This window comes from Cyprinus carpio, chromosome B8, assembly GCF_018340385.1.
Source record: "Cyprinus carpio isolate SPL01 chromosome B8, ASM1834038v1, whole genome shotgun sequence".
Classification (NCBI taxonomy): domain Eukaryota; kingdom Metazoa; phylum Chordata; class Actinopteri; order Cypriniformes; family Cyprinidae; genus Cyprinus; species Cyprinus carpio.
Genome location: NC_056604.1, coordinates 25,129,583 through 25,156,743, shown reverse-complemented (window position 1 = coordinate 25,156,743; position 27,161 = coordinate 25,129,583). Strand labels below are relative to the sequence as shown.

General features: G+C 37.0%; 1 protein-coding gene and 1 long non-coding RNA gene across 5 annotated transcripts; one reads left to right on the top strand and one right to left on the bottom strand.

Moving 5' to 3' along the window:
• Positions 1-55: 55 nt before the first annotated feature.
• On the bottom strand, positions 56-4,420 carry LOC109052594 (apoptosis regulator Bcl-2-like). 4 transcript variants are annotated; one of them, XM_042730262.1, is made up of 5 exons: positions 4,215-4,418; positions 3,999-4,077; positions 2,718-2,795; positions 2,173-2,643; positions 56-484 (listed from the first exon to the last, which is right to left on the bottom strand). In XM_042730262.1, the coding sequence occupies exons 4-5, from the start codon at positions 2,638-2,640 to the stop codon at positions 356-358; spliced, it is 597 nt and encodes a 198-aa protein (XP_042586196.1). In that variant the 5' UTR covers positions 2,641-2,643; positions 2,718-2,795; positions 3,999-4,077; positions 4,215-4,418; the 3' UTR covers positions 56-355. The 4 variants fall into 4 exon arrangements, with proteins under 4 accessions (XP_042586196.1, XP_042586195.1, XP_042586194.1 ...); XM_042730261.1 differs by lacking the exon at positions 3,999-4,077; XM_042730260.1 differs by having other exon boundaries at positions 2,173-2,795; positions 4,215-4,417.
• A 1,722-nt stretch (positions 4,421-6,142) lies between these two features.
• On the top strand, positions 6,143-25,404 carry LOC122138283. Its single transcript, XR_006155469.1, has 2 exons — positions 6,143-6,507; positions 24,774-25,404. It is a non-coding gene; the product is annotated as an uncharacterized LOC122138283 (long non-coding RNA).
• Positions 25,405-27,161: the final 1,757 nt, after the last annotated feature.

The window sequence follows — 27,161 nt, the reverse complement described above, 5'->3', positions numbered from 1 at the left end:
AGTACATGACGGAATATTAATTTTGGAACTATATCAAATAATAGAAACATATCAGTCATGTGCAGTCAAAATGTTTTAATTGGAATTTTAACATGAGCATTAGCTTCAGTAAAATTAAGTCACAACTGTATATTTGGCCAGCACAGCATGATTAGAGCTGTTTTAACTGGAAACAAATGATGATAACATGGTATTTATTAACAAGGGATGGTTTATTTTTCATAGTTGTTATATAACCATTTGTGTTTATAGCTTCAAAACCAGTGATACTTTAATGCGTTAACTTAAATCTTACCACAAACCAAGCAAATCATGAATGTCCTTATAACATTTTCTCTGCAGATGGCGATGTTGTCTAAGGTTTTCTTCTCCATAGGAAGTAGGATAAGATGCCCACACTGAGCAAGAGCAGAGACCAGCAGCACACCTTCAGCACCTGGTCTTCGAGCTTCTGCTTCTCGCCAAAGCGACTGATAAAGCCTGTCTGAGAGAATACACAATATTAGACATTATGAAATAATTATTCATATAAGTATACACCTTAATTTTCAACGAAACAGTAAGCTGTTCCCTGTGAATGTGCTACATTTCCGATCATTAACAGCCAGACGCCTGTAAATAACTAGAATAACTGGTGCACTGAACGGTAAAACTAGCTATACCAGTGTATTTGATTACAATGATGGATTTAAATGATATGATGACGAATGCCAGTTTGCAATATTAAGCAGCATATAAAGCAGGCTACTGTTTTTGTACAGCAAAAATAACTGGGGAAAAACTCAAATAACTGGAAGCCTCGGATATTCGCGATAAAAAAGGTGTTAGTTTACTGCAGCACTAAATATCTTATAATTTTGGCATTTTCAGGTACTCAGTATGATATTGACAATTTAAAAATAGAATAATACGTCCCATGAAGATGATGAATTTCTAATTAGAGTGGTAACATAAATTGCTCAAATCATGGCAGTAACTATATATAGTCAAGTTGACCGTTCCAAGATGGCGGCCGCATCTACGTGCCTGGAGCGGTCGAATGGGGCATCTGTACATATCTATGGCAGTAACCACTTGGATTAGATCATGTAATGTGCATATTTTTTTTCTTTGTGCATTTTCTGTGCTTATTTTGCAGCAAAATATACTACTTGTTACAAAGCCCATTACAATAATACAGAGCTGGACAGTAGTGAAGTATTTTTACTTTACTCAAGCAAATTTTAAAAGTACCTGTATTTTTTCTTTGGAAAACTTTACTTCACTACATTCCAAAGCATAATGTCATACTTTTTACTGCACTAAATTTTATAAATTAAAGTTGTTGTTGTTGTTTACCTTTAATACTTAAGAACGTAAAAAATTTAGTACTTTCTTGTACTCGTATATTTATATTTACTTGTATATTTAAATGTACAGTTCCAATTCTGCAGGAAACTTCTTGAAACATCTTACAAGTCCAGATTTCACTCCAGTATATTCAAAGCACCTGATTCAGCTAGCATCTGGTGACAATAATGAATCATCGTTTGGCGCTTTTCCAATGCGTGGTACGACTCGGCTCGGCAAGGATCAGTACGGTACGGCACGGTTCGGCTCGGCAGGGTTTGCATTTCCACTGCAGTTTAGTATCGCTTTAGAGTGGGCGGGATTATTCACATGTCGTAATAGCTGCGCCAACTCTACTGCCACGACTCCTAAAAAACCCTTTTCATTCTACATAGCCCCATCTCCTCTGCTATCGGCGAGAGGAACGTCTGTACTTCAGCAACAGACAACAAAAATTTTTGGTTGTTAAAAAAGGTGCACTCGTTCAAAACAATTGCGTTCGATCATTGGCTGGCTGTGCTGATCTAGCGGTTCTTTTGTGTTTCTGTCACAGGTTCAGTGACGTAGGTAGCGACCATTCTCTCCGGCCAATCCGTGATCAACAGTGTTTCACGTCATGTTTTGGTAATGGTACGGTTCACTTGGGACCTCAACCGAGATGGTACTAAAAAAAGTACCAGGTACCAGGTACTTTACCCAGTGGAAAACCCCCCAAAAGTGAACCGTACTGAGCCGTACTGTGCCGTACCATGCAGTGGAAAAGCGCTGATAATGATTCAGAATGGAGCCAAATGGGTGCTGAGGCTTAACGAGAAGAGACCTGCTTTGACCCTTGACACTCACCCATCCTCCTCTGTCTCTGATCTCGGGGCAGATGACCCTCTCTACATAGCTGCCCACGCACTCCTGAATCTGGGGCAGGATATCAGACATGCCCCTCTCCTGGCAGTGCAGTGCCAGCTGTCCAGAGAGAACAAACACAGACAGCACGGCGCTCCAGGCGAGGTCTCTACGTCGTGTGGGTGCAAAGTGCTCATCCAGAATAGAAACGAGGGTCGAGCAGGCCGTTCGGTCCGTCACGTCCTGGAAAACACGCGGCCAGCGGCGAAAGAAGATGGGGAAGCGAGTGAGCAGCTCATCTCCAGCATGACGCAAGGCAGCCGTGGCACGGGATGGTGCTGGACCCACCGGGATGCCTGGTTTGGCCGTCACATAGTTGATATAGTCATATGCCATCAGATAGGCCTCACGCACCAATGGGTCGGGATTGTTGAGGCCTCGGCCAATCACAGCTTTATCTGACAGTCCCATGACCTTAAATTACAACAATCTGCCCTCAATAGGCAGGCAGTGTCAATGTCCAAACTTTGTCTCTCTATAGTACCCACTCATTTTAGATGTTTAGGTCAAATTCCACGCCATGGTTCATACATAAACTGTCATTAGTAACCGGCACTCAGTGATTGCTGTGGATAAAAAGAAAATTCAAGATCAGATACTTCTGTTAATAAAGGATGTCAATGCCCCACTTTGTCCAAAACATTGGTAACAAGCACATCCGAATTCAGTCATAGTATCACACTGAGTATCACACATAGTATCTGACTGATCTGATGATACCACTATTTTATGATTCCGTCTGCAAGGTGCGGTTGGTGGTCACTGGTCTGTGAGTAAATGTATCTTTTTGACCAACCTTTTCCACTTTTGATGTCATTTGTAGCACTAAATAAAAAGTATCAGCGCAATTCAATATTTGCTTACATCTTTATTTAAGTGTATTTTAGGCATTTCAATTTAGATTATATCAAGATTATATTAATTTCATAAATTCATAAATTCATAAATTTATTCATTTTAACTCACTGGGGCCCCCTGAAAGTTTGTTGAGACCAACTAGTGGGCTCTAGCTCCATGGGTCACTCTTAAAAATAAATACTCTTTATTGGCATTGATGGTTTGGCATTGATGGTTTCATGAAGCACCTGTAACATCTACTGAATATTTCCATTGCACAAAAGTTCTGTATAGTGGAAGATGTTTTTTTTTTTGGATAATTAAAACATCCTTAATTAGAAAAAAATGGTTCTTTATGAATTGCTCACTGAAAGGTTTATTGGAAAACCAAAAATTATTCTTTAAAGGCATTGCTGCGAAAACTGCTTTTTGGAACCTTAATTTTTTAAGAATGTTGAGAGAACCATTGCCTTATTTCTCTGGCTTTATGATATATTTAAATTTCTGTAGTAAAATTGATCTTGATTTTTATTATTATTATTATTAAATTATTGAAAACGTCATTATAAAGTAGTTTGACCGTATTGGCATTTATTATAATTTTTTTCTTCTCTCTCTTTTTTTTTAACAAACTGCTTAATAATTTAAACATATACACACAGACACAAGACACATGCAGATAAAGGTTGATAAGTCTCTTAAAATATCAGATTTTTATATGACAGTATTTGTTTAGGTTGTGATATGGTGGTGCAAAAATAAAGTGATATTCATGAATTGATAATTCATGCTGTTTGTAAAAATAATCTTTATACCTTGAAAAGTACATATGATATGCACATGCATTGTAGAAAACCACATAACACCAACATGAGTAGAAAGAACTTGGCATATGTGTTTACAAAAATAATAATAATAAAAAAAGATTTTACCCTTTTCTTTATCATGGACACTCTTATTTGTCATTGAGCTCAGTGTTAAGCAGCATTCAAGGAAATGAAATCAGTTAACCTGGCAAAAAAAAAGTTCTATCAAATTATTCAAAAGCAGAAGTCTCTCACTGAAATGTCCAGATTAATGCATTACAATAATCCAGTGAAAGGAAATATCAAATTCACACACACCGCAGCGAAGGCCCGGTGACTCACCCTTCTTGCGCAGAAGTGAATCCTGCCACAGCCAAACAATCAGGATTAGTTAACAGCTGACAGAAGTACAATGTACAACTGGAGATTCTCTAGAATGAGCCGATGTCTGTGAGATTTACATGTGCATGTCGTTGTCCGGCTCGGACTATATTTAGTTCCCTTGTCTGTAACAGATACTGTTTGCATGCTCAGTCATTTGGGAAATGACACCAGGACTCTGTCCTGCATGACTACAGTTATAAATACTCCACATGTAGAAGCGTTCAGACAAGAGGTGGCTATAACCCACTGTGCCTTTCACTATCTGGTGTGTTTGTCTATAACTAAGTTCCAGAATAATTTCAGGCTACTTTTCATTGTAATTTAGCTATTTATTTGAGAGAGACGAACATGTTTACATGTGAAAATCTACCAGTGTCCATGGTGGGTGACTCAGTTGCTAGCCAGTTTGCTGGTTATGATTCATAAATTATTTAAAAGATATTAGTTTATTTTTTTTTTTATTTTTTTTTTTAATTATGAATATCAATGAATAATAACCTGTTCATAAAATTATTAATTGCAATGAATAATAAGCAATGAAAAATTTGTGTTCTGAAGTCACTTTTGGTTTTATTTGATTTATTTATTTATTTCGGTTCTGCACACAATGATTGAATGTCTTTGCATTACATAAAATATGAATGCAAGTGACATTTTCCTTAAACAAATATAGCATGAAAAACCCTTTAAGATTGATAGGCTTCATACATAATAAAGTTCACAGCATATGTTTGCAGTTGCCACTGGCTTTGATATTTTGTATCTAACGAAATTACCTGTATATGTCTATGTTATCGACCTTAATCATGTTATGTAGAAATTAATGCAAATGAAAACGAGGCACTGGGGGATAGACGATGGCACGCACTTTATAAAGGTCCTAGATCATGTAATTATCACAACTCACAACTTTCAAAACTATTTTATGAGGGTGTTGTCTACTGAATGTCTTTTTAGGAAAGTCGTTTCGCCAGCTGAACAATCCCTATGTAGTTAAACAGCAGTCCATTAAACGCATGTAGGCCTATAGTTTATCACTCACATAGTCTACTCGTTTTACATTCCTTTCAAAAAATAAATATTACGCTAAGGTTTAACTAGACTGCTCATATGCATGCCATCAAAACAACTTATTGTACAGAAGTCATAAAACCATTATGATTAAACATATTCGTACACGAGGTAGTGCATGGTGTGATTGGATGTTTTAAAAGAAACATAAACCCCAAAAATAAACTCCTCGAGCCAGACATTTACCGACCACTAGGGGGCATTATTATACTTATAAATCAGCTTCACAGTGCCCTGCAAAACCAGTCCAATATCTTTATCTAATTGCATTCTCTTATCAGAAACAGCCTAGCATCAGATGGGTTGCTACCATGTGTGTGAATGTTTCACTGAATGCATTTAAACTGTTATAATTAATGAATATTGAATATACTGAATAATATTCTGAATATGTACATCACCCACAGAGCTTTTCAAAGTATTTACTATTTTCATACAGGGTAGGTAAATTATTGTAATAAGACTTAATGATTCCAAGTGTACTAGTCTGTAGCATTATAATTCAGTATGAAACACAATGTGATATTCTGCACTGTGTTTAAGGGATAAAACAACTTTAGCTATTTGAGAATAACAAAATATCTAGTTATTTATTAGACGTTTCAAATGGATTGTTAATGTGTTGTGAAATTATAAAATGCAATGCGTTGCACTGTTCTGGAGGCTCCTTTCTGCACTATATTGGTCTCTCTTAATTGTGTGTATTAATTAAAATGATTACCCTCCGTATTTAAATGATCGACCTCGATTTGCAAAGGGGCTTACATTTATTTGCATGCAGTTTCTGAAAATACTGTGGAGAGCGTATAAGAGTGTGCGCGTGCACGAGGGCTCCATTAAAATAAATTATCAAGCGCGAAAGATTGAGAGCCGTCGTCAAATTCTTCACCGGTCCCATTTAAAACGCCGCGAATAATCGGTGATTATTTTCTCATTTCGGATCCTCTGTGGTTTATGGGTCATTTTAAAAGGTTTTTTAATTTCCTGTCGAGTGCGGAGTGCTCAGATGTGTCCGTGTGTGCGCGCGAGGGATTTGTGTTTTTGTTTTTACAGCGTGCTGTGCTCAGCTCTGGGCCCGTGTGTCATGGAGGATTTTAATACGGAGCTCATTTCCTGGAGCAGCTAAGATAGAGATCAAAGCCTGCTTGCTCTCACTGCTGAGTGTGGGACAGTCTGGGAGGTCTGTGAGTCTGCTGCACGTTTAAACCTTGCTCTCCAGCTCTTGTGTTGTGTCATCAGCTTTCTCTCATATTGGGCTCATATCGTTCATTGTTTTACCTCATGTTAGTACTCTCTCTGCTCTAACTCAGGATAATTCAGTTTTGGGACTGAATGACACAACCGTACTGGCATGTCCGTCCTTTATAAGATGGTCTCTGGCTCAGCGCACTGACTGCAGAACATATTTTCCTCTCATTACAGATTGTATAACTGGCTGTATTTTACATAGCAACACTGGGATGCTTTATATTGCGAGATATTAACTCAGAATTCAGACTTTTCCCCTCTCGCAAACTCACAAGAGTTTATATCCCACAATACATCTTGTTAGGTAATTGTTTCTTGTCTCACAATATTTGCAGTTGTGAGTTTTTATCTCACAATTCTGACATTTTCCTTCAGAATTCCAGGAAGTGTCACAATTGCAATTATATATAATGTGTTCATTGGTCAGATTGTGTTTATCTATAACTGAGTTAAACATAATACCACCTTTTATAAGTAATCAATGCAGAAATCCAGATGTAAGAAACTATCACTCCATCACTCGTGTTATATTGAAAAGACATGAATGAGAATTAATGAGATTATTAAATTACAGTCTAAAATTTCTATTTTCCAATGGAAATAGTACAAAAAAATATTATTTCAATATTATTATTTCCTATTCCAATATAGTTGTGGAGGCTATTGGGGCAAAATATGAACCATAATTGGGAAAATAAGTCACTCAAAAAAATGTCCAAAACTGTACCTTTTTGGGTACAACAACTGGTCACTGGAGCAATACCAGCACTCTAAAAAACACTGGGTTAAAAAACAACCCAATTTGTGTTGGTAAATATAGGACAGAACCCATCTTGGGTTAATTTTACCCAGCAAATTGGGTTGTTTATTTACCCAGCATAATGGGCTGATTTAACCCAGCTATGGTTTATTAATTTTTACTGTATTACTAGCTTATTTTTTACTTCATACATTAAATAATGTTTAAAGATTAACTTAAATCCTCTAAACTTTTCTAAAATACTCCACACAACCACTGGTTTGCATGATAACTTCCTTTATTTTCCTTTATTTACAGCATTGTTTAGTTTTTAATAGGCTATAGCTACATAATGCCCATATTTAACCTTGTTTAAAAAAACATTAAAAGTACAAATTAAACATTAAACAGAAGTAATTTACGTGTTATTAACCAGTCTCTGTTGTTCTGATTCCACCGTAACTGCGCGACACTCATTAAAGGTGATTCATACCGTGCGCCATGTTGCTCTGCATATAATTGAACGATATACAGCACAGTAACGATTTTATAGATAAAATAAAATGTATACAAACCTGCATTTTACAGACGAATGCATCAATTCAATGGCGCTTAGAACTGCTCTCTCCAGAAGAGAAGCAAAATCCACGCGATAAATAACTCAACCGCTGGGTTACATCTTACACAAGATCTGAATAATACAAAAATTACCCAAATATTGGGTTGTTATATTTGACCCAGGAGCTGCAAAACAACCCAAACAGTGGGTTGTTACATTTGACCCAGGAGCTGGGTAACACAAAAACTACCTAAACACTGAAAAAAGAATCCAAAAAATGCAGCATTTGGGTTAAAAAAAATGATGCACTGTTTTCGTTCAGTGTAAATACACATAGAAAACGTATCTTTGTGTCACGGCTGACACAGAAAAGCGTACGCATCTTCTGTTCAGCTCATATTATCCAAAATGGTGCTGCGGTGATGCGGAGAGACACAGAGGAGACAAATTGTTGAATAAAGTTGTTATTTTTGTTTTATTCGCATACAAAAAATATTCTCGTCACTTCATAACGTTATGGTTGAATCACTGATGGCAGATGGACTATTCTGATGATGCTTTTCATACTTTTCTCGACCTTGACAAGTTACTTGGCAGTCTATGGGACAGTCACAAGCCTCCCGGTTTTCATCCAAAATATCTTAAATTGTGTTCAGAAGATGAACAAAGCTTTAACTGGTTTGGAACGACATGGGGGTAAGTGATTGATGACAACATTTTCATTTTGGTGTGGAGTAACTCTTTAAGGGTACATAGTACCCTAATGCACCATTTAGGTGTAAGGTTATTGAAGATTGCTGTATTGAAGATGAGGCTTTTCACATTTTACTTAGTTTTACCTTTAAGTTTAGTAAACACGACAACCTTGACACTACTGTTTCATATTGTCTGTAAAAATGAACACCAAAACAACACGTTCTTTGAGACAACTTTGACAAGCCTTTTTGTTTAGTTCCTTGCACATCTATAATGGTTTTATTGTGTGTAACCTTTTTCCATTTACTGTGATTTCTGAAATTGGTTAGAAGACATCAATAATCTTTTTTTGTGACACAGAGGGAGGGAAAGAGAAGAAGGTATAAAAGAACGAGCGAGTACATCTCACCGGCTGAGCATGTCTGATTTGATAGAGAGAAGAGTAGGGAGTCACTGCAAATTACAGGATGTTTTTATTGTATTGTGCCAAGGGCGCCTTCCAATTTCCCTCCTCCCCATACACCTATCACTTATTTTAAACCCCTGCCTCTCACAGTTCATCTTTCGCCCCTCTGAATCGCTCCCTTCCTAAAGTGGAGAGTAGCATCGAACAGAAGAAAAGGGGAAATTTTCCCTGTGTTATTACTTTTAAAATAGGGATGAGACGGGAAGAGAAAGAGGGTAATTTAGCTGTTTGAGACTTGCTGCTAGGCTAATGGCCTCGCTAGGTCTCCAGCACTAAGCTCAAACAATAGCTAAGTCTTCCCACTGACACATTAAGAGCAGGATAAAGAGAATGAAAGAGAGATTGAATGTTTAAAGGATGAGAAGCAACACAGGGAGGTAGGATAAGGGCTAGGCACAGGTTTAAATGCACTGTTTCAGCCCAAACATCTGTGAAACACACATAGTGCCTGACAGAAAAACAGCTCTAACAATGGTAGGAGGGCATTAAATCTGGTCTTGGAGAAGCTACTTTGAAACCCTTTGTAAAAAAAAAAAAAAAAAGAAGAAGTAAGATTTATTCTATTGAATGTACACTTGACTATTTCAAACATACACCAGTGAGCCAAAATGACAGGTTATGACCACCTGTCTAATATGCTGCTGTTTCTGGGGGCCTAATGGATAGAGAGTCTGACTTGTGACCCGAAGGTTGCAGGTTCAAGTCTCAGGTCTGGCAGGGATTGTAAGTGGGGGGAGTGAATAACCAGTGCTCTCTTCCACCCTCAATACCACTACTGAAGTGAAACCCTTGAGCAAGACACCGAACCCCCCACTGCTCCCCAGGTATGTGTTCACGGTGTGTTAACTACGCCACACGTCACATCCTTTCGTTCCAAAACAGCACTGACCTGCTGAGTCATGGACTGAAGGTTTCCTGTGGTATCTGACACCAAGACATTATCATAAGATCCTTCATGTCCTTAAATTGTGAAGTTGAGCGACCATGGATTGGATTGGTTGGTCCAGCACAGATGCACAATCAGAATAACATCTAAAGAATATGGAGATCAGGACAACAAAATTAACTCTTTATGTTTCTTTAAACCATTCTTGAACAATGCGACAATGTGTGCAGTGTAGCAGGGTGAAATATCCTACCAATGCTATCAGGGAAATTCATTGCCATGAAGGGTGTACCTCTTTTGCAATGAAGTTTATGTAGGTGGCATGTTTCAGATTGACATCCACATGAATGGCCAGAAACAGGGTTCCCAGGCAGAACATTGTCCAGAGCTTCACAGTCCCTCAACCAGCTTGTCATCTTCCCACAGTGTATCTCCATCCAAGAAAACATGATATATAAGAAAACAGGATTCATCAGACCAGACAACCTTCTTCCACTGCCCCATATCCAGTTCCACTGCTCACGTGCCAGAGGTCATCAGGGAGACTTTGACCAGCCTGCACCTACACAGGCCCATCATTAAAATTGTCGCAACATAGACCTTCTACAATCGATGAGCCTTGGACACCCTACATGCTGTCACTGATTTGTGGTTTGTCCCTCCTTGGACCACTGTTGCTATGTTCTCACAAATGCTGACCAGTAGCACCCTTCAAGCCTCACTGTTTCAGAGATGCTCTGGACACAGTTGTCTAGCCTCAACAATATGGCCCATGTCAAAGTCATTTAGATCTTTATACCTGCCCATTTCTCCTGCATTTCTCGAGTCCAAGTCCACCAGAGTCCAAGTTCATTCATAATTGCAGTCTTAGTCCAAGTTTATTCATGATTACAGTCAGAGTCCAAGTTCAAGTCAACCCGAGTCCATCCAAGTCCAAGTACATTCATAATTGCAGTCTGAGTCCTAGTACAAGTCAACCTGAGTCTGTCCAAGTTTATTCATGATTACAGTCAGAGTCCAAGTTCAAGTCAACCCGAGTCCATCCAAGTCCAAGTTCATTCATAATTGCTGTCTGAGTACTAGTACAAGTCAACCTGAGTCTGTCCAAGTTTATTCATGATAAAAGTCTGAGTCTGAGTACAAGTCAACCTGAATCTGTCCATGTTTATTCATGATTACAGTCTGAGTCCAAGTTCAAGTCAACCCGAGTCCATCCAAGTCCAAGTTCATTCATAATTACAGTCCGAGTCTGAGTACAAGTCAACCTGAGTCTGTCCAGTTTATTCATGATTACAGTCAGAGTCCAAGTTCAAGTCAACCCGAGTCCATCCAAGTCCAAGTTCATTCATAATTGCTGTCTGAGTACTAGTACAAGTCAGCCTGAGTCTGTCCAAGTTTATTCATGATAAAAGTCTGAGTCTGAGTACAAGTCAACCTGAATCTGTCCATGTTTATTCATAATTGCAGTCTGAGTCCAAGTTCAAGTCAACCTGAGTCTGTCTGAGTGCAAGTTCATTCATAATTACAGTCCGAGTCTGAGTACAAGTCAACCTGAGTCTGTCCAAGTTCATTCATAATTGCAGTTCAAGTCCACCCGAATCTGTCTAAATCCAAGTTTATTCATAACTGCAGTCAAAGTCCGAGTCCACCCAAGTGTGTCCAAGTTCATTCATTATTGCAGTCTGAGTCTGAATCCAAGTTCTGAGTCCAAGTACCCCAACTCTACAAATTACCCAGACATTCGCATGTGGCCGTGTCAGGAAATAATTAACAATAATTACATCGCCTATGAGCACATCACATATCATGGTATCTTGGAAAACTGTATGTAATCAATCATCTGAAAGTGAAAATGCTGTTTGTTGAAAGTGCATAATTTTAGCAAAAATAAAGTTAAGCTTCAAGGCTTTCAGACACAGTCTGAATGTTTGTTGGAAGACCATCACTATTCAGTATAGATTTGCAAATGTAAAACTTCTGTAAAACTGGATCCTTCCCTTTTCACTCTGTTGACAGTGAGTTGTAGGTGACTGCAGGAGAGCTAACAGAGGATTGGTGTGTGCGATTACCCAGCGTCCCTCTCCTCTTCACCAGAGCAGCAGGACGGTAGCGGTCATCCAGACGCTTTCTCAGGCCTCCATTACTATCGCAGTGTGAAGCCAGGCCACTGAATGGAAGAAATTACACTGAATCTTCCAATCATTTAAAATGGCGATTGCACCTTATGGTCCGATCCCCTCCAAGCATGAAAAGACAGGGCTCTTTCTTGGTCGCCAACTATCTCTCTGTGCCATTCACTCACGTACACCGGCCCAAACAAAGGACAAGCTTTTTTTTTTTCTTTTTGATTATTCTGAAGCACATTAAATGGTCCCCTGTTTTGTTCCCTATTGCACAGAATTGATGCAAACTGGTGGCATCCCAATTATTGTCTGCTTGCAGGATAACACACACATGCTCTGCTGCCACACACACACAAAGCCCGCCATGGTAGATTGCAGGTATTGATGCTGTACCTTGTATCTGTGGGCCCAGCAGGACCAGCAGTTTGGGTAGTTAGGAGGAACTCGGGGATCCTTAGGTGGAAAAAGCTTTTATTGATCTCCAAACCGTTTATTTTATTATGGCACCAGGTTTTACAGAACCTAGAGACATTTCTAGAAGAATCATTTGCTTGCACAAGTTTCTTGCCACTTGATTATGTGGAATTGCTAAAGAATGTAAGGCAAAAAAGTTGCACAATTCACACTGACTAATATAAGAAATTTGAAATTGTAAACACCCAATTAGATGGTACATTTTTTTTAAATTAAAAATGGTGTTTGTTCATGAAACACAATGCTAGGGTGTTCTGGGTGCTTTCTTGGTTCAAAGAGTCAAAAGAGCCCATCTTCCAGTCTCTATGATGTTTTTGCCCTGTTAAAAGCACATCTCACCTCAACAATTTGCACAGCTTAAGGCGTCATACATATATGTTGGATAAATTATAACTATAGGTCAGTGGTTTTGAAAAATAATAATGCTAATAATGTATTTTCTTATCATAGAAAATACACCAGAATTAGTATGTTCAACTAATGATGAACCCCATTAGTGATTCTGAGTACTTCTGGGAGAAGAGGTTATTTAATAATCAGCTCTTAAAGCTGTTAACTCCTACAAACACATGCCAGTGGGCTTCATGTTTATTTTTAATAGGCAGCAGTACTCATAAGTGTGTGCTCTCAGTTAGCCCACACATCACATGATCAACACATACACACATTTCTAGGTGAGTTTGGCAACACATTGACACAGTATTTCACCCTCCCTTTAAAATGTATTTCTATATATTGTTGTCAAGGTATGATAATGTCATTAAGTTGTCACTCATGAGCAAATCATGCCCCAGTAGTGAGCAAGTACCTTGCTGAATGAGATTGATGGGAATGCTAATGGATCTTCAGGTGTTGTGTGCTTAGGCCAAACCCAATTCTCAACCTGTTTCACATGAGAAACAGAAGCTGCACTAGCTGTCTGTTAACATGATGGAATGATAAGAACTAGAGAGGCAAACAGGAAACTCACACTGGTTGTTAGATGGTGATAAGATGAATATCACTCAGTCTTAACAGCCAGCAACGAGGACTCCATTAAGATTTCCACTTGAAAATCTGTCATAAAATCCTAAAAGACAACATACATAATACATTTATTAACTACAGTAATCCAAAAGAACAATTTTCTTTACTGTAAGCTTTTTACTGTTTTAATGGTTTATAGAAACTTGGTGCAATGTTAAATATAACTTCTTCAAATGTGATTGGTTTTAAAGCCAGCTAAATGATTTTGAGGTACATTTTAAATTTATTTTGTGTAATTTGTTTCTTTTTCGTCACTGTATCAAATCACAGTGGGGTTGGTATTTGTGTAGTTATAGTAAAGGTTGAAATAATTGAAACATTGTTTGAAGACCACAATATACTGAAATATATATCAGCCGCTGTCTGATTCTTTAAAGTCCTATACTGTGGCATTAATTGTCCATTAGTATTTAATGTTTTCAAAAAAAAAAAGTTACATATAAATATATTGTTTATCGTATAAGACATGTTTTACTCTTAAAACTATGAGAAAATCAAAGCCACAAACCTTGTGTGGCTGTGTTCCAAATTTGAGGATGAAAAAATGGGATTTCAGTAAGATTTTGTTTACAGTTCCAAACATTTCAAGTAGACAGACTGTGTTGGGAGATTTGCATAACATCGTCCAAATGTTTACGCAAAGAAAGAAGGCATAACTTGTTTTCTCCCTTAGTATTGTTGCCATCGCCACACAAGGTAGTGGAGACACAGTGTGTTTCCTAATATGGTAAGAGACATAACATTTCCGTCACACGCTTGAGCTATTCAGCCAATCACAACACACTGGATAGCTGGCCAATCAGCATACACCTCGCTTTTCAGAACGATGAACTTTGAAAAACATTGATGCATTTCAGAAAGGCGGGGCATAGAGAAGCAACAATAACGTACGGTTTGTAGAAAATTATTTGTTTTTGATCCCTAAACTGTTTTTTTTTTCTTTCAGTACTATTAAAGCTGCCCATTTTCTAATGATTATGAAACAGCAAGCACTGTGTAAAAAGCAGTAGCACTTCTAGCACACTCAGAGTCTAAACTGAACTACATTAGTGGACTAATGTGGGGAATGAGGGTTTAGGGGTGATTCTGAACACAGCCTACACAGGAAACAAGAACTAAACACAAAACCTATTGCATAGGAACCATAGAATGAAATGAAAATCAAAATGAGTCCTTGAACAGAAACCATAGATGTGACAAGGACTTTTAAAATGTAGTGAGCCTCAAGTCAACATGAAGTGGTGTTTGCAACTCATTTTACGTCCGCAACGAGTATTTCAAAGTGAAACTTGAATTTCAGTGAGAAAAAATGAACTGGGTGGTTAAAAAATAGAGTCAAGTCAAATGTGTCTGCTAAAACAATGACAAAATAACTATTTGACTATTAGTTCATCCAATAGATTGCACAGCAAGTGACATCAGCAGAATAGAAAAATTGTTTCTAAATTCAATTTTTCTTCTAAATAACATTCTTTGTATAGTTTTGAATTTTGATGGTAAATAGGGTAGATTTTGATTTTATATAGACTCTAATGCTCATGCCGATTTGGCAGGAAGAGCCAAGTGTAGATGTAGAGACTGGAAAGAATGAAAGACCATGAGAACTGCAGACTCACTGCAACTCCAAATCAAAGCAGATGGACTCATTTACAGCCAATTAGCTGCTGCACTTTAAGAACGGCCTCACCTACACAATTAAAGCCGTTACAAAAAACCTCCCCACAGCTTCAAGAAAGCATCCCCACCCCCAGAGCCCAGATGGGAGGCTGGAAAAGTGGGGCTCAGCATAGGGCAACAATGGAGAAGAGGCCCACAGACTCAACCAGAGGTCTGGAGCACAAAAACACAGCAGACAAGAGAACAAGACACGCAACGCAACCTGATCTCAGGGTGTGATTCACACAACACCAAAGTGTTTCACATGATGGAGTTCAAGATATTTTATTGGCCAATCCTGGTTCTTATAGGTCGGGTAGTAATGTGTTCCATAATTCTCTTAATTCAGTTTGATCTCTAAACATCAGTTCTTACACTATGAGGAATGTAAACATCTGTGTTTTAAGATTGGGTGTACGGTATATTACTTGTATGGACTAGTTTGTTTGTTACAGCTTAAATTAACCAAAAGAATGTTCCAGAAATTGGTGAATAAGGCCGTGATGCTAAGATGGGAAGCACAATTGTGTTGTGTAGGTAGTTAGGGAGGGTGGACAGATTGCCTCACAGAGAGAATGGAAATCATGCTGGAATGTTGCAGGAAATTTGGGATTATGTGTGAATTCAGCTTTAGAAACACAAACTGGGTGGTATTGTGTGTGTGTGTGTGTGCCAGTCTAACATCTGCCGTAGATTCAGTTGGTATGAATTTAATTCTCTCTCTCCCTAATTCTCAGAAACATGCACATATGCACATAAACATGCAATTTACTTTATTTTTCAAGTATTAGAAACACTAAAACAGTTCAGTTCACACATCTAAACAGTGGTTCTTGAGACAAGCATCAATCCCTTTTACCATTGCATGAATATCTTAGGATTCTAAAATTTTAAAGTTCTGAATTGCCAGATACGATTAGAACTTTAAACGCTGTGAAATATAAAGATTTCCACAGCTAGACTGTTTGTGATTCCAGTGTATTCCAATCAAAGTGTGGGATCGAGGAAAGAATATTCCATATTATTATACAACACTGTTTCTGTAGAATGGGAGATTATGAGTAATTAAGTCTGAACTAATGAATTCATAATTATTAAATAATAATTAAAGCTGATAAACACTGGAAACCCTTTTCATCCTGGTAGTTGTTATTTTGTGTGGATATTCATTCATTCTGCTTCTGTTTGGTGACTGTAGACTGTAGTCATGTGAGTTTTGTTTGTTGTTTCATCACCTTGCCGACTACTCATCTTCTGCATCACTCATAGCTTCACTCAGTGCAAAGTGTAGCACATGTTATTGAGATGGCGGCACCGATAGCATTATTTCAATATTCTTTTTTATCCCCGACAGATTGTCGTGGCCTCAAATGGACTGATACTGAAGTTATGCTCAGACTCGTTGCTATGCATACAGTGAGATATGTTTCAGTACACAGACAACACAGACTTCTTCAGTATTTTTGTATTAGTCTAAGCTCAGTACAGGAATGTAACTGTGGCTCTTTGTGCTCATTCTCGCTGTTTCTCTCTCCTCTAATCAGTCTTCCTATCACTCCTCCAGCCTCTGCTTGACTCCTTTTGTGATGGTCCACTTCATCTCGGTTATAAACAAAGGCCCCAACTTGCCGTCATCTACACCAATCTTTTACTCTTTCACCCTTATTCCCTCTCTCACCTCCTTGTCCTCTGCACTTTCGTCTGTTCACTCCTGTTTTAGAGAGATTTCACTTTGAATTAGTTGAGTGTTATTTGCTTGTTAACAAAGTAGAGTGACCAGATAGTTTTTGAAGAAATAGATTACCAAAAAAATTATTTGTGTGATAATTTGTTTTTTTTAATTATTTGGTTCGGTTAGAGAAATTATGTTTTGATTTGTTTAAGTTTAAATAAAAAAAAACAAAAAAAACACACAGCTTGTGTTTCTTAAGTCATACAATAGCTTTGTGTGGGGAACAGCAAAAGTTTAGGTCATTAATCACTGATAATCTGGAGTTATTAACTCAAAAACTCCAGATCTCAAAAAGTCAAAATGCATATAGTCCAGATCACTGAGTTATTTATTTTTATTTTTTAACTTTCATGAAGGAATCAGCCAGATTCAGATGATTTGGTAGCTGGATCAAGCAGAATTCAGATTCTGAGAATATGTATTAGGTGCTGGTCCTGATGGTCAACTAGTTGCATAACAACCCAGTAATCAGTTATTCAAGTCAATTATTTTTTTTGATAATTGACTTTTTAAAATTGTAGGCACTTTAATTAGCATGATTTAAATTCAAAGCACTGCAGTCATCATAATTTACAGAAAGGTGTGTTTGGAAGATGCAATGTGACTTGCAATGTTTTTGCATTTGGCAGATGCTTACATCGCATCAAAGTTAAACATTGATCAGTTTATGTATTTCTTGTGATTTAAACCCAATTAAGGTCCTTTCATATGATTATTGTATCAAACTCTATCAACTGAAGCTTAAAAGATAGAAATTGTGGAAATGATCTGTTCAAGCGAATGTTTATTTTGCTTCTGTTTATTTTAATTTGTGATTATGTTTGTTGAAAGCACTTATGCAATCTCTATGTGACAATACAACGTTTTTTGTTGTTGTTGTTGTTGTTGTTTTAATAGAAATACATGAACATAATTGGAATTAACATCAGGAGTTTCACTGTTTTATCTTTTTAGAGAACCTTTTGAGTGTTACCAGCTTCCATAATTCTGAGACTGTTTGTATTTATCATGATATAATAAATCAGGAAACTAGATTATAATAAACCATGTGAGTTGACATTCTATTGCTTTTTTTATTCTTATAGGTACAAATGTGCAATAATGCAATAATACATGATTAGTAATCACAATTATAGTTCTGAGCAATATAGCTGTGTAAAATAATGAAAAATTTGATTTTTAATTCTAGACTTAAATTCCAAGACTTTCAGTAAAATCTAAACTTGACTTAACAAAAAACAGGATAGGCTGATTGAGGGTAGGTTTACACGACAGCAATGTAAAAACAGTAAAGTTTATTGAAAAGTTTTGTGTACAGGTGATAATGTTGTCAAAACAATATGTACGTGAAAAAAGTGCACCATTTTCCTGCGTTTTCAGGCTCCCAAAACACTGTTGTTGTGTAAATGTAAATGAACAGACAAAATGCATAAAAACTTTTACGTTTTTAGTTGATAACAGTGTCATGTAAACACTACCTACATATGATAAAACCTAAAAAAGACATTTGACACAGGACTAAGACAAAAATGTACAAAAAAAAAAAAAAAAAACAACAAAAAAAAAAAAAAAAAACACTGTGGGACAAATGCGGTTAAATTATCTGCGCTGTTAGAAAATCCAGCTTAAGCTGGTTCACTTGAACACAACTATGTGTATAGTTCACCCCAACATCAGTCTGTCACCTTTTTATTGTATGGGGAAAAAACATGAAAAAGCTCTCTCTATTTGTGTTCAATGCACAATGGAAAGTCATATGGGTTTGAAATGACACGAGGTGAATAAATGATGACAGAATTACCACTTTCAGGTGAACGAACTCTTTTAAGTGGGCATTTGTGGAACTGCATTCATTACCTGTCAGTTATGGTGTGTAGATCTGTGGGTTAAATTCCTGCTGGTTTGACAGTAATCAGGATAAGCAGGGAAGTAACGGAGCGGTTCTTCTATAAACAGACATTTAAGAGGAACTGAGGCTGTGAATAATTACTGAGCTGAAATGAAATATGACTGATTATTATCATCATTAGGTCATTCGCACTGTCATCTCTTATTGTAATTGTGGACACCATCATCACTGACATCGTTGTTTTCCTCACCATCTTCACTGAATGCACGGATACTTACTGCTGATTGTTTATATAAAGCAAGCAGCACTTTTTGATCGTGCCGAAAAATGAATGAATGATGCATTTATATAGTGCTTTATTGTGTATCGTTGAACACCCAAAGTGCTTTACAATCATGTGGGGGGTCTCTCCTCAACCACCACCAGTGTGCAGCATCCACTTGGAACTAGTCAGCTACCTAATAACTAGCTAGAAACCAACTGCCATGTTTCAGATCATAACTAGCATGAGCAGAAGCTGAAACAGACTCAGGAGAGAGATTGGGGCTAGTTGTCACAGGGCTGTATCTCAGAAGTTGAAATACACAAATGTTTTCTGTGTGTGGGTTTCTAACCCAAACCCACAAACTTTTTAAATGTTTATGAAAGTGTATGTAAAAGTAAACAGTGTTGTGTGACAACTTGCCCCAATCTCCTCTACATGATTTAGAAGACTTGAGTTCTAAAGGGATGTCTGATTTTAAAAGAACTAATAGTGATAAAGAAACAGAGCTGTCTGAGAGTGTGTGTGTGTGTGTGTGTGTGTGTGTGTGTGTGTGTGTGTGTGTGTGTGTGTGTGTGTGAGAGAGAGAGAGAGAGAGAGAGCGATATTACCAGTCCCCCTCAGTATCTGGCCAGTCATCGGTTTGTCTGCTGCACAGTGTCTACAGTCTGGCTCCAAAAGTCTTATCAGAATTCCTCTGAGACTTATACAATAACCTCACACACACACACACAAACACACACACACACACACACACACACACACACACACACACACACACACAACCAGAGATGCATAAACAATGCACTGATTTCGTCAGTTGCAATGCATTTGACAGGTTAGATAAATTCTAATGTATCTGATTAACTTAAAACTACAAAGCAGTGTTCATCAGATGTTACAAAAAAAAAGAATATGCAAGTGTGCAAATTCATATACAAATGCTTGGCCAGTGCACTGCAAACTGTACTTACTTCACGTGTTTTCATGTGTTACTGTGGCAGTACAAACGTAAGAAACTTTTTTAACTTTAACTGTTTAAATGTGTACTCCACCATGACAGTTGCTCACTGAAAATAGAAAACTTTTTGTAGAATACAAGGCAGTCTGTAGTATATGGAGAGAAAGCTACGTTTTCATGGCAACTGCTTAGCTTGTGCAAAAACCAATCTGAAATCTGCCATACTTGGTCATGGATATTGGAAGTTTTTGAGCCAAACACCTGATTCAGAAATGCTATATAATTATTCACTATGACCCACAGGAAAATGATCATGTTAAATGGCTAACTGGCTAATCAAAAGGCTTTAAAAAAACATCTACTATAATGAAAATGAATACTTTTTGTTGGCTGTCAGTGGAAAGTGTAGTTTTCCCTGAGATTGTATAACATCTACAAGCAGAGGCTTACTGTGATATGCTAACTAGCCAAACCCTAGTAAAAACAGTTTACATTCATGCCTGCTATAGCACCTATTCAGTGAACGCATGTGTGCTTGCTGTGCATTATTAATTGCACTTTGACCATTTCGCAACTCAACGACATATGAAATCTAGTTTGTGTAGCTGAAACCTGTGATGCTAAAATCTTCTGAGAGTTGTCATGACTGAAATAGTGCTTAACAGAATAGAACTAAAGCTTGAGACACACTGCACGATCTTCGGCTGTCCCAGATGAAAGATTTCGATTGGCGATTTCTGGGATCGTGGCTCCTAATTGGTGCACCTATGTCGTACAGTGAGAGAGGTTCAAAGACGATGGTTGTCACAGTCCTGCGACCAAAGATAGCCTAGGATCATTTTCTGACAGTGTCAGAAATAAAGCATGATCATCACAGTGTGTCTGCAGCTATGATCCACCTTTACTGACTAGCCAATAAAAATGCAACATGAAATCAACGCCACATGGCGGTAAAACAAAACTGCTTACCTCAAGCTCTTATCCCTTCCTCTTTCACCGCTTCCACTTTTTTTAACGTACATAAAAACTACAGCTGCTTGTACCCTGCACAACTTACTTGTACTTTGTACTTTACTTTTGTGTTTTCAGCTGGCTAAAAAAACGCTTTGGTGGACACACGGTCATATGATTAAAGGAATAGTTCATCCAAACATTTCCTCACACTCAGGCCATGCAAGATGCAGATGTATTTGTTTCTTCATAGGAACAGATTTGGAGGAGTTTAACATTACATTAGTGCAGTGAATGGGTGCCGTCAGAATGAGAGTACAAACAGTTGATAAAACCATAACAGGTTAAGCTGGAGGTTAGTGAAGTGTTGTATGTTTTGTATTGACAACTGTAGGTTGTTTGAATTGTCATAGTCAGTGAAGACAGATTACTTTTAGTAAAGAAGTTTGTATTTATATTACGAATTTCCATGACAAATCATTTACATTCTACGGAGCCCCTAAAACGATATGCTGATGGAAAACTATGAGATGGGAGGGAAAAATATATTTTGAGTTTAATGCTTTCTTAAAAGTTTTGAGTTCGCCAAGAAATGTTGTGTTTTCTTGCAAAACCTTTGCATTTCCCAGAAAAACTTTACATTCACGCGTAAAGAACTTTATACTTTTGGGTTCCACCGAAAACCATTCAAAATGATAATTTTCCATCGAGAAATTTAGCATACACTCACAAAAGCTTTGTTTCCACAAAAAACTTTGCATTTACTTACAAAGAACTCAAAAGCATTGTTTATCCCTGAGAAAATTTGTGTTCCTCGCAAAACTTTTGTGTTCATTTGCTTGCAAAGAACTCAAAAGTTTTGTTACCCAGAAAAAATTGCAATTGCTCAAAAAGAACGTTTTGCGTTCCCCCGAGAAACTGCGTTTACTCACAAAATTTTGGGGTTTGCAAATATTTTATGATCAAGGAAACACAAAATGTGTGAGAGAAAGCAAAGCACAGAAATGAATTATACTCACATCTCAGTTTTTTTTTAATACCTTTATTTATATCTATCTTTTTGTCCTTTATGGGCCTTCACAGACCTGCAGTGAGTATGTTTCAGGTCTTCAACAGCACTTTTCTGAAATAATCGACACAGGCTGCACAAACACGCACCCTCACAAGCATAATCGCTGAGGTCAGATGCATACCGAAAGCTGAAAACCAAAAAGATCAAGAACAGAGATACTGAAGTGACTGTTTATCAATTGCACACATACACTGAATGAATAAACAAACCACAGTTTGACTGTTTAGAAAGATGAAGGAGCAGGTGAGCCCAACACACTTAGGATGGAGATTCTCCTGACCTTGCTTGATCACTTCTTGTTTCTTCCATAAACACACACACACACACACTCTGCCCCTATTGTCTTTGTGAGCAGGTGTGTGAAGGATGATAACGAGAGAGATGAGCTGTGGTTCAGTGAGGTGGGGCTCCCTCAGAGGAGCTGTACTGGCATTTACATACACACATTTCTCACACACACACAGTTCTCTGGACTCAGTCCAGCGCTGCCATTTCCAGGTTAGCTGTAGCGAGTGTAGGGCTGTAGCTCAGGCTTATCTCATCTGAGTCTGTCTGCTTTCTCGCAGTCTCTCAGTTCATGGGCTGCAGGACCCCTTCCCTCTTGGCTTTTTACTCCTGTCTGTTTCAGATACACCCGTCTGTGTCAGACGCACCTGTGAACAACTCAGCAAGAGCCGTGACTGAGAGTTCAGAGGCCACAGGAAGGCCTCGCTCCTCTTTTCACCTTTTTGTGAAAGATAACACTCTCTCAAATGCCAAACCAACTGACATTTAACTACCAGATATTGATTCACATTGACAGCAGAGCATCTAACAAAACTTACCAAAGTGAGCAATATAAAAGCACTAAAGCTCTTAAAGGGACAGTTCCCCCAGAAATTGAGATGCTTTACTCACCCTGTCCTTCCAAACCTCTTTGTTTCATTCTTTTTTTTTATTATTTTCTTTTTTTTTCTTTTCTTCTCTTATTTTTCCATTTTATTTCCTTTCCTTCTTTTCACCTGTTCTCCCCCCTCTTTTTTCTTCATTCCTTCCTTCCTTCAAAAACAGAAGTTATTTTGAAGAATGTTCAAGCTGTCCTTTTTCCATTTTGAAAGCACTGGAATCATCCTAAATGCAAAAAAATAAATTGTCAATTTTAAAGAAATGTATTGCCTATAGCCTACCTAAACTTCACCTGTGTGATGAAGAACAGACTGAGAATCATTATTCACATTAAATGCAAGATCATTAATAATGACTGAATAATGAGTTTATGAAGTGAAATTGCCATTCGAATGGCTTCAGAACTTCTTTTAGACTTGTATTAAAAATGTCAACTGTAAAAAACGTATTATAGCACAAAATTCATGTTAACTGTTTTGTTCACGTTCATTGTTTGGAAAAGAGCAGCATGATCATCCGCCATAATATCTCCCTGTGTGTTTCACGTATGAAGGAATATCATGAATTTTCTTATGAACTACATCTGTTTTAATCACAGAACTCTAAAAGAGCTCAGACAAAGAGTAAGAGAAAGAAAAAAAGACACTAAAAGAAATGTCTTCTAATTGTGATCTAAATCCTGGGGATATTCAGTGTCTTGAAACTTTAATTGTGTGCTCTGCTGCTGATGTCAGTCTGCATGTGTTTGTGTTTCTATCTGCATCTGTTCCTCTTCACAGGGTGCTAATGAACAGTCAAACCCACCTGTGCTGTGGGGGGATATAGATAGATGGAGAGAGAGAATGAAAGCGAAAAAGTGCAATGCATGCAAGAGGATAGAAATTAGAGTCCTTTGTAATCAAAATATCAACTTTCACATGCCCTAGATACATGATGACCTCACTAACATCTGACCGACTGGATCTGTCATGAACCAAGGCAAAGAATGACTGTAATACTTTGGTCATTAACATGTGATCACAAAAGATATGCCTTCTTTAATAAAACAGAATCAGAGATTCTGATTAAATTTCATTAAAGTGAATACGTTAAATAGCACATTAATCAATACAGCTTCAAACTCAAATTGTTAGGGTGATAAAGTTATAATGAATTGAAATTAAACCAGAAAAAAAGCCAAATGGAAGACCTTTGGACTCTACATTAAAAATATATACAAATAAATAACAATTAATAAAAATCTAAAATTATATATATATATATATATATATATATATATATATATATATATATATATATATATATATATATATATATATATAATTGTTACATTTTATTATTACAATTTTTACTTGTAATAACATGAAGACAGAATGAAAGTGTGTGTATAATAATAACTAATAATTAATTCTTATTAATATTATAATAATATTACAGATATTTAATAGTAATTTGCACATGCACATTAATTAATTCTTAATAATATATTATAGATATTTAATAGTAATTTACACACACATATACTGAACACATATATTTGTGTAAAATACTATAAAATATCTATAATATTAATAATATTATCATTTAAAATAATGGAAAACTATAATATAATATAATATAATATAATGTGACATATCAATTAATCTTTTATCAGTGGTCAGCTGGTATTTTATAAAAGCAACTCAGCAGCATGTAATACAGTGATTTTACCATGTTTCAAGTTTGTTCCCAAGAACACCCCTTACTTGTGGTAAAATCACTGTAAAGCACCCTTAAATGACTTACTGCTTTTATAGACCATATATAATTGTTTATTAATGCCAGCATGTCTAATTATTTTTCTTGTTTGCTTCCCTCACAGGGGAGAGGGTAGGGGATGTCGCTCTGTGTCAAGCTCTCCTGACAGTCTAGAGTCTGCATCAACAACATCCTAATCAAGACGTGATGCTGGGGAGCGCTTTGAAGCAGCCAATCTTTGTTCGCCGTGTAGTCGCTGTTAATGTTTTTTATTTAGTCAGGGTCCTCTGTTACATTGCAGTCTCTGGGGCAAATAGCAGCATCTGGCTTCCCTGAGGGGAACGAGACGAGAACAGGGCTCTTCTGGGCCCTCAAACCGACACAACACTGCCACTATCACCGTAAACTGTCCTATCTGGAATCAGGAGGGATGTGGGAGAAAAATATGGGCGATATAAAAATACTGGGCTAGATAAGGTGTTGTAACTTGGGAAGATGTGTGAAGATAGATGAAGGGAGGGACATTTCCATTGCAGATTTCATTCACATAAAATCAGGGATGTAACCAAGGGCTAAAATTTCAGTTTTCTTCAATTGTACCTTCAATTTCGAATGCTTGAATATTGAATCAGTTGCATCTATTTGTGAAAATATGTATTTTACCCTCTATACTTACAAAAAAAATCACACCAGTTTATGGATTTAAATTCATATTTGGGGATGCATGCAAATAAAAGGTACATAAAAAGTTGTTATATAGCAGTCTGGGTACACAATTTTTTCGCACTCTCTTTGTAACTGGCTCCTCTGCCAGGCACCATGGAATGTAAGTAGCTGTTAATTTAATATGCAAATCACTTTGTTGTCAGTCTGAATGCATTTTCTAATTAAAAATGTGCCATCAATGTGCGTAAAAAAGATTGGGGGTTGGGGGCACGCAGAAGAAGTGAAGACGTGATCAAGGTCTGGTGTAATGAGATATTACAGGCAAATCAGCGCTTAAAGGGACGCTTCAGTCCGACATGGTGAGTTGACCTGCGGCTGGACTCTTTTAACAGGAACAGAAACTGATGAGCAGAGCAGCATGGGTAGTATAAAGGGCTTAGTATTGCGTCTGATGTCGTGCCTGTGCAAGAAAATGACTTGTTCAAATGAGCTCACAGATATAAAAGCAGATGTTCGACAATCATACAATATTCGTGTGTCATGGGTTCAAGGCTTAAGATATGGTCACATTAGTTAAATTCTGCAGGCCACAAAAATACATTGCCAACAGCACAGTGATGTATTAAGCACATCTCACTCAAGTTGCTTTCAAACCAGTCAGCTTTCTTTGGTCAATATGACAAATCTACATAATCATTTACAAAAAAAAATTGTGGGGAAATCTTTCATAATTAAGCAAAAATCCAGTTCTTGTGGATTTCCATTGAAATGCTTGGATCTTATGTGTGAAAATTAGCCAAACAACAACACAGGAGCAGTAAACTTAAAGTAAATCCAGACATTTCAAGAGGAATCTCTAGGATATGAAATTTTGCGTAAAGCTGAAAGATTTCCCCACATAGATTCACTTCACGTTTACCAGATACATTTTGAATTAACCCATTTGTGCCCAAATTTTTCTGAATGGTTTCATGCATATAGTCATGTTAATAGTGTCCTATGTGAACATGTTCTGCATTTATTTTCCCCAGGCTTTATTTTATTTACCTGAAAGAAAATTACGCATTTAACTGTTTGGTTACCAACATTCTGCAAAATATCTTCTTTTGTACTCAACAGAAGAAAGAAACTCGTAAGTTTGCAACTTGAAGATGACACAAAGAGGGCACAATTTCCATTTTTGGGTGAACTTTCCCTTATGTAAGCAGTTTTCGTATAAGTAGCCTACAAGGAGTACTGCCGTGAAGGTACATGTAGTTTTATAAATTCACATAAAACATATTTGCATACTATACTTTGTATGTAAATATGTAAAATATCACATATTCTATGAATAGGCACATATTGATTAGGTCAAATGGATTAACCCTGACAAAAGTCCTTGATATTCATGAAATTATAATATTCTTTTTAAAATATATGATTATTTAAATAATTATCATGTGTAGGCTACACCCGTGATTGTTTGTTTGTTTATTTATTTACTTATTATTGAACATGCAGGTATTTTCATTCTTAGAAGTATGTTAGTTAAATGAAATTAAATAAATGAAAATAAATAGAATGAATAAAATATTACATCTATATAATAAAGTAGGTATACCTGAAAGAAAATTACACATTTTTTAGGCCCATAGTATTCAATGACTGTAGTAGGTGATTTCATATAATAAATTAAAGGTAAATTCATTACTTGACTGAATTTCAGCATTACAGTGGAATCATAAGCTACTAGTCATAAAAATGAATTAGGGTCCTTGACCAATTAGAATGAAAAGCATCAAAACTGGATAAAGGGGCCTCAATATTTTGCCCTTTACGAGACATAATGTCATAAAAGGGAGAA

Excerpts from the sequence above, each read along its gene's own strand:
- LOC109052594 (XM_042730262.1), bottom strand. The coding sequence starts at position 2,640 with ATGGGACTGTCAGATAAAGCTGTGATTGGCCGAGGCCTCAACAATCCC. Across the intron at positions 485-2,172 it reads TCAGAGACAGAGGAGGATGG|ACAGGCTTTATCAGTCGCTT; the intron begins GTGAGTGTCAAG and ends GTATTCTCTCAG.